Source organism: Lipophrys pholis, assembly GCF_963383615.2.
Source record: "Lipophrys pholis genome assembly, chromosome: 23".
In the NCBI taxonomy this organism is placed as follows: domain Eukaryota; kingdom Metazoa; phylum Chordata; class Actinopteri; order Blenniiformes; family Blenniidae; genus Lipophrys; species Lipophrys pholis.
Window position 1 is genome coordinate 4,877,471 of NC_137645.1, and position 8,621 is coordinate 4,886,091.

Genomic DNA, 8,621 nt, shown 5'->3' on the forward strand with positions numbered 1-8,621 from the left:
ATTTTGACCATTTTTGGTAAGGCTATAGCCCTACTATAGCCCTACCATTATTTCTTAGCCAATTCTATCATCATTCCAACTTTTCATATTTTGACCATTTTTGGTAAGGCTATAGCCCTACTATAGCCCTACCAAAATTTTTCTGACCCAATTCTATCATCATCCCAACTTTTCTTATTTTGACCATTTTTGGTAAGGCTATAGCCCTACTATAGCCCTACCATCATTTCTGAGCCAATTGTATCATCATCTCAACTTTTCACATTTTGACCATTTTTGGTAAGGCTATAGCCCTACTATAGCCCTACCATCATTTCTGAGCCAATTCTATCATCATCTCAACTTTTCGTATTTTGACCATTTTTGGTAAGGCTATAGCCCTACTTTTATTTCTGACCCAATTCCATCATCATCCCAACTTTTCTTATTTTGACCATTTTTGGTAAGGCTATAGCCCTACTATAGCCCTACCATAATTTCTGACCCAATTCTATCATCATCCCAACTTTTCTTATTTTGACCATTTTTGGTAAGGCTATAGCCCTAATATAGCCCTACCATAATTTCTGACCCAATTCTATCATCATCCCAACTTTTCTTATTTTGACCATTTTTGGTAAGGCTATAGCCCTACCATCATTTCTGAGCCATTTCCATCATCATCCCATTTTTTCATATTTTCTGTCTCCATCCAACTTACGTACGTACATGACAGTCTTAAACCACTTCACCACCGCGTCTTCTGCTTCTCTCACTTCTCCTGGCGCTTTTGTCTTTTATATTTTTTGCACTATGAAAATCATAAAGTCTCAAGGCCCAAAGTTCAGTCCCTCCTTGACATGTTGGACCAGAGACAGCAGAGCTTCCCACTGAGCCAAGTGTCTTACTGATGGAGGAGCAGCTCCACACATCTATGTAACACAAACACACAATACGGAAGATGTAGAAGAAGAGAGGTCACTGACCGGGACTTGAACCCTCGACGGGTTGCACTCAGGTACGAGGGCTCACCCACTGAGCTACAGCTCAGCAAAGAAAAGCTTTGACCACGACGACATCGCCGGTCCACATAAACGCACCGTTTCGGCTGATCATCCACACGAGGCGGCGTTTTAGAATCCCCCGAAATATTTTCTTTTTTGTAACACGGGTCACAGAGTTGTTGGGGGGGGGGCAGCGCACGCCATCCCTCACTTTCATTCCTCCACTTTCTTCAGCAGTGGTGGGACATGAACCCACGACCTTGACAGTGCCAGTCTGTTGCCAGACCTGAGCCAGCCGGGGATACGATACGAGACCATCCCCAGCACTCCGCCAAAGACTGTGAGGAAATCACCTCAGACTGAAATCACCTGCTTCACTCCGCCTCCAGATCTGTGAAGACAAACGCAGAGCAGGCTGTTGAAATGAGCTCTCTTGGATTTGGAACTTTAAAAGTGCCTGTAGATCAAAACAAGAAAAGCCATTTTCACTGCAGTTTTTTAAAGATGTGAGACTATTTAATAGTTTTTTTTAGGAGGCATTGCTGGCTCTCAGGCTCTCGCCCCTCTCAGATCTGCTCTCAATAAAAAAACATGTCCACTGCCAGTTCTGTATTCTGGTGTTTATTTCTAATAAAACTGCTGGAGTTGTAAAACACCTCAGTTCCCGGGCAGCGGAGCATCTTTCCAGGGAACGACCTGCAGCAGCCGGCACCCAGCGTTTAAAACAGTAAACATAAAGGCTTTCACGAGCGGGGAATAGGTTGGAGCACCGTACTGTTAAATCACTCACTTGGCAGCAAACTGACATGAAATCTGTTTGGGCGGTTGTCAGGAGGGCCGCCATTCATCTGAAACGTAGGGTTTGGTCAACCTTTCAGCTGAAAACACCTCAAGTTCAAACTTTGGTTTCACAAAAATGATGTACATTTACACAGAAATGGCAGAAACCCTGAAAAGCATGTCATTAGTACCTGCCTCCCTAAAGACCCCAGCTCCTGTAAAATCTGCTTCAACATTCACATTGTGGACTTCAGCAGCGACAAAAGTCAAGTTTCTATGAGAATTACATTTCTATGTCATCCTGAGCCATTTTCTACTGCGTGTGTTTAAGATTTGACCAAAAGTTAGGTTGACATTCAAGACTTGGTCTCGTGAGTTCTCCCTAAACAATAACGCGCTTGTCCACAACATTCATGTATTTGTGTCCGTTGACTTTTAGCCTGATGATCAGTAGGTGAACTGTTCAAAAAGACTCTTCAGTCTTCTTATGAAGACGACTTTTAATCAGGGTTTCCTTTCAACCGTCAATATCGTGTTGATGTCCGTAACACAACAGATGCTGTCAAACTCGCCTCCGTCTGTATGGGAGGTGTTCAAAGAGCCACACTCCACCGCACTGAGGAACCGCGGTCTGAATCCCGTCTCTCAGGGAAGACGAGAGACACATTAGCAGAGCCGACAACTTCAACCACAATGAGCACTTCGTACAAATATGTCAACCCGTCCTCCACCACAACCGGATCCGACACTTCAAATGGAAGCTCAGTGATTGATCAGGCGGGCTGAACGGCAGCGACGCTGACCTGCAATGACGAGAAGGTCAATAGAAACCCAGACCTGCCCCCCCCCCCCCCCCCCCCCCCCCCGTCGTCTCCTAACTAAATGTTTCACACAAGTCAGACAGGATTTCCGTACCGTCGGTACTATGAGCTGGAAGTCCTCAGTCACTGACGTCTGCAGGGGGACACTTGTCTTCTTACTCTCACAACAAACAGTAAAACAGGAAGACATGATGCTGAACAGGAAGCATGAGGCTTCACTCACTCAATGAGGTCACTGGCTGCAGGTGTGTCTGCTGATGGACAGGTAGTGGGCGGGGCTTGTAAAAACCTGACACAGTTTGGTTCAGGTCCTGGAGAGCCCCTCCCCTGTGGCCTGCTTGTTTTGAGCTCAATCTCATCATTATGTCTTAACAAAGCCCAGTAATCATTCTGTCATTTATTCATAAATATATCTGTTCTACAAATTAATTATTATTTATGCTCTCCATCTTTCAGTCTCATGCTTTGGCGCCCCCTGGTGGCCCTTGCACAGACATTAATCTCCAAAGGTCTGGAAACAGTTTAATCTCTTCACCCTGGAATATCTCCGTCACTGGCTTGGAAACTATTATTAGTCCTCGAACTCCACCTACAGCCAGGCTGATTCTTCACTGAATCCAACACATTTGTGATTTCACGAGCAAAAAGAGCAAAAGACAAGAACTTTTCTCCACTTGCGATGTGGGACATCGACACAAACCTAAAATAAACACTTTAACAACAAACAACAACTTTAAGGAGAGGAAGCGCTTCACCTCACACTGAACACTAACACTATCTAAGACTGCCCCTAATAACCACACAACCACAATAAATAGATGTAGAACAGCAACTACGTGGCAGAAAAGCAGCTCCAGGCACGATTGATCACATAAACAACAACAACAACATCCTGATGAGTCACTGAACAACCAGTCATACAGACACACGCCGAGAATAAAAACATGACAAACAAACACAAAGGCAAACAACTACAACATGCAGAAAACTACCAGCATTTCACCATGAAGACACAGAAAATACAAACTGCTGGAATAAAATGTCCCACATGACCTTCCTCTGTATCATCATCATCATCATCATCATCTATGAACTGTAAGACAGACTAATCTGCATTCAGGAGGTGTGATCAGACTTTTTATTCCTTTACTCAAAGTCTGCCTCAGTGACAACACACATTGTCATGAAGCACAACATGTAGAAACACTAAAATGAGCACGGAAAGGTAAAGAGATGTCAAAATAAGAGAGAGTTTCTCACCAGTTGTGATCCTGCTGTTTCTCCACAGATCCTCTGAACTCGCTGGTCTGGCTCAGATGACTGAATAAATAAATACCAACACTGAATTTAACCTTTCATTCTTTATCTGTCTGTGTAATCAATATAGTTTATAGATTATCCACACCCAGATGTTTCTGACTACATCAGGATGGTCACATCAAGGATTTATACTCTTTCTTGGGTTTTTGCTGTTGGACCGTCTCCATGAATTATATTTGTGTTAAAAACAAATCCAATCAGCTCAATCGATCCCAGGTGGACTCCACAAACTGGTCACCTTTGTCATCCAGGTAATTAGTACTTTAAAGACAATCACAAACCTGCTGGCTGAGGGACACGTGAACGTTTTCTCTTCCATTTCCTGTCATTACACGTTAGTGGGTGCAATACCGCCACCTGCTGTTCAGGAGAGTGAACCGCAGTTTAACGTTTTAATTTAAACCATTTATTACCAGTTTTCTTCAATTATTTCTTCTTCCACCTTTCGTGTCTCCACAGCGGCCTCCATCAGGATCGTTTGAGTGGCTCAAATATAACGACTTGTCTTTAAAACCCAGAATTGAAGGACATAAAAATGAACCAAGAAAAGTATCACACAGAAGGAACACTGAGTCCACGCAGTACATGAAGTCTGGCAGCAATAAGAAGCAGCTTCAGTTTGTCACAGGATTTTCTTTATTCTTAAATACAACAGATCTGGAACATGTAGAGGAATCACAATGCTGTTCACTTCGCTCCTTCGTCAAAGTTGGGCTCTGGAAAGAAAACAGAGAAACGGGACATGAATGATAAAGTCATACTTCACAAATTCACTGCGACGTCTTTCAACTCACCTGTGAATTTCAACTCGGGGAACTTGGTCATTTCTCCTCCTCCGAATAGTCTCTGCAGCTTGGTCACCTCTTCGTTCAGGTTCTTCTGGTAGGCGGGGCCGGCTTCCACGACGCCGCCAGACGACCTGCGAGGAGTCAGGGAGACGGACGTGAGCAGGTCTGCTGTTCTACCGAGTCGTTACGTGGCCGGCGGTGTGGAAGACGACTTGCTTGCTCTTGGTGTTGTAGTCGCGGATCTTGTCCAGGAACAGCTTCTGGACCGGGTCCAACACCTTGGCCTTGTTGAAGAGGACGGCGGAGAGGCCGATGTTCCTGCGGAGGGTCACGCCCACAGCAGAGCGCAGCAGCGACGACAGCTGGAACAAGCGGTGGACAGCCATCTGAAACACAGGAGGACCAGGGAGTCATGGTGCAAGTCTCACCCGGGGCAGATCCAACTGGATGACGCACTAAGAAACACAACCTGTGTTGTACATATAAATACATTTGTGTACTTCACTGTAATTCTGCATACAAACTGACTCTAAATCTCCAGACTTAACATAGTATCTCCTCAATTACAGACTTTAACTGGAGGTTTTACATTATTTTAATGCCCGATGACACTAATTTGTGTGCAAACTGAAATCTTTGCAGTCTCTTATTGTGACAGGGGGGGTGAAACACATTCTAGATCAGGGGCCACACACAGCACAATTTTATCTTCAAATATATTTTTTACAAAACCAAACATTACTGCAATCTCAACATAAAGTCAATTTTAAGTAAACCTTTCTGTGCTTAATACAGTGAAATATCCCCAAATCTTCTCCTCTAAACTTATAGGTGTTTATAACATTCAGGCACAAGACAATTCACAGGGAAAAATATATTTAGATTAAGAAATACATTAAGACGAAGCAATTCTGAAAGGTACACAGTCTAAACTGTATTATGATAAAGTTAATACAATAAGTGCAATGTATTGTTTAATACAAAGCCTGAGCAAATCATGTTTTTATGGCCTGATACAAACGAATAATTTGCTTTGTTGGCAAAATTATAAGTATAAAAACCAATAACAATAATAATATCATAGAAATCGTGACATTATTTACAACGTCACATGATGTTGGAAATATATCAGATTATACTATTATTGCACAAAGTAAATTAATGTATATTGCACACGAGAGGCGTAATTAAAAGCTGCAACGTGTCAAATTGTTCAGATTTTAAAAGTTTCTTGAAGAATAAACAGTAAAAAGTCCAAATCATGTTAGTTTCACCTTGGACATTGATCCCACTGTAAAACGTTTGCATTTTCCCCCAAACCAAGCACAACTGTTTCCAATCAAAGTTTAAGCATCTGTTTTAAACGCGTTCTTCACATTAGTTCATGATAAAGTTTAATAAGAGTTTAATTGAACAAGGACAGGCTGATGCGGCCGCTGCACGGTACTGCTGGTAGCAGCTAATGCTACCGACTCATCTTAAATTACTCACGAATCGTAAATCCTTAAGAGTTATCATACCTAGAGTTCTCCCACTTGGCCGAAAGCAGAATGAAGACATGATTTACTCATTTTATATTGATTATAATAAAACAACTAACGTTATGGCCACCGCTGCTAATGCTAACATGCGAAGACGTTAAGCTACGTCTATCAGTATATCCTCCTAAGTTATTATAATGCGCCGTGTCAATCCCACACCGGCATCCGAAGACGTGTTCTAGTGTGTGTCTGCGCTTAAAAAGCTGTAAAACAGGCTTAAATGGTGCTTTTTGGGTGAATTTGTGTAAAAAAGCTGCACTCACCTTGGATTGACACTCGAGCTATAAAGAGCCGGAAGTGGGGAACCGGAAGTGGTGGGCCCGTGTTTTTTTGAGAACGGGCTGACGTCACCACGCAGCGCGACGTCAGATAAACAAATAATTATTTAAGTTTAATTTTAATGTTTGAGTTTTGTAAGAGCTATTATAGAGTCATATTGTAAAGTTATTCAAAGTAATTCGATAAGCTGTGCACCCTTCCTCACTGCAATCTTCCTTCATTGTGATTTGAAACTCATACGTGGATCAACAGATCAGTAAATAACAGCTAATATTAGTGTTTTAATCTCCATCACATGCACTCTTGTTTCCCCTTGCCTCACAATTTGTCTCAACTTATCATTTCTTTATACTTTGCATTGATGCACAAAGGGAGCAGCACCTGTGATTTCATTATGTCTGACACATAACGACTACAAAGCTATTCCGTTCTATTCAACCGACACGAGGTTATTGTTTTGCTGTTTTTAGAGGCTGCACAGTGATGTAGTGGCTCAAACACAAATATATCAGACATAAGGTCTTTGAGTCAGTTTTGGACCTTCCACTGCAGTTTGCCAAATGTTTCCAATGTGCTGCATGACATTTTATTTCCAAACAGAAAGACTTTTTAATATTTTCTCTTTGTATTTTTTGCCTGTTTTAATGTTTGACAATAAACATTTTATTTTGATATTGATGTATGTTCTAGATATCATCATTGTAGACAAAATCAAAATGAAGTACCAAAGAAAATCAACAAGCTATTCCAGATTTGTTTTTTTACTATTAAAAAAAGTCCCATACATATGTAATCCAAAGGGAAAAAAGCAAATAACTGAACCGTGATGTAGAATCTTTTTGCAAAAACCAGACAGAGCTCCTCCTGGATTTGTATGTACATTCAAAACTTTATTATGGAATACAGTGTAGAAAGCGTTTTCCCAGTCAATGCAAATGACCTGCACAATATTACACAGTGGAAAACAGAAGGATCACACAGAGAGAAAGAAAAAGAAAAGATTGAAAGAAAATCCTGCTTCCTCTTCTTCTACTCTACCGCTCTCTGCACGCCACCGGAGGAGGAAGAGGACGAGGAGGAGGAAGAGGAGGAGTGGAAATCCATTATATATACAGACTGGCTGCCTGGCTCTATTCATCCATAACTGCAAGTCATTTCCTCTCCTCCTCCTCCTCCTCCTCTTCCTCCTCTGAGCTGAATGATAAAACACCAGACTGAAAATGACAGATAATCTGACAGTTTCCAAGTGTGGGAGCAACAAATCCTGATAATCCAACCTGCAGAAGATGAACAAACATGACAAGCGTAATTTCCAATCAGTTCCAGATCGATTATTTTTCAGTTTTTGATTCAAACATTTTTTTCACTAGAAAAAGAAAGAAAACGCCATACGATGATTTTTAAACATGCTGCCCCCCCACCCCCCCCACCCCCCCAAACTGCTGGATTTTTATCCCCCCACACTTCGAAAACTGCCGCCCTCCCCCCGTTTTACCCAAACAACACAGCGACAAGAATCAAACGAGAAGGTAACACAGCAGGAAGTGATTTTGGAGGATTTATCAACATAATATAGATTTGTTTTCTTTTTTTAAGTGCATGAGGATCATTTACAAACTGAGATGAAGCTTCAAGGAAAGTAGCAGGTTTATTTTTTCTTAAAAAAAGAAAAAAAAAATTAATAAAAATAAAAGAGAAACACACTTAAAATTCCAAAAAGAAAATCACAGATTTTAAATGTGTATTTGTACATGATATCAAAGCAGAGCCCGTTCATCTAGATTCATATATATTTTTCATCGTTTTGAAGTCACGTGATCACGAGAAAGATACTAAATGTACAATCTTGCTAGAATGACAATCTATAATGTGAGAAAGGATCTCAGAGAGAGAGAGAGAGAGAGAGAGAGAGAGCAGCGTCAACGTCTCCTTTCGGGGTTTTTTTTCTCCGCAGGTGTGTTTTTATTTTTCCAAATCCCGTCATGCACTACACAGGAACAGCTAAGACTTCAGCATTACTTCAGTAACATTACACGTAATTTTAAAAAAAGGGACTTTACATCAGTTGACTTTTTTTTTTTTTTTTTTGGTATTTTTTTCCTTCTCCGT

At 41.4% G+C, this 8,621-nt stretch overlaps 1 protein-coding gene across 1 annotated transcript; it reads right to left on the reverse strand.

The window, feature by feature from the left end:
- Positions 1-4,517: 4,517 nt before the first annotated feature.
- atp5pf (ATP synthase peripheral stalk subunit F6) lies at positions 4,518-6,536 on the reverse strand. Its single transcript, XM_080493333.1, has 4 exons — positions 6,497-6,536; positions 4,909-5,078; positions 4,699-4,823; positions 4,518-4,620 (listed from the first exon to the last, which is right to left on the reverse strand). Exons 2-4 carry the CDS (start codon positions 5,076-5,078, stop codon positions 4,592-4,594), a joined length of 324 nt encoding a protein of 107 aa, XP_080349459.1. The 5' UTR covers positions 6,497-6,536; the 3' UTR covers positions 4,518-4,591.
- Between the last annotated feature and the right edge of the window lie 2,085 nt (positions 6,537-8,621).

Bases quoted from the DNA above. Each gene is read 5' to 3' on its own strand.
- atp5pf (XM_080493333.1), bottom strand. From the start codon at position 5,078: ATGGCTGTCCACCGCTTGTTCCAGCTGTCGTCGCTGCTGCGCTCTGCT. The intron at 4,824-4,908 runs GCAAGTCGTCTT...GACTCCTCGCAG, and splicing joins GACTACAACACCAAGAGCAA to GTCGTCTGGCGGCGTCGTGG. The intron at 4,621-4,698 runs GTGAGTTGAAAG...TTTTCTTTCCAG, and splicing joins CCCCGAGTTGAAATTCACAG to AGCCCAACTTTGACGAAGGA.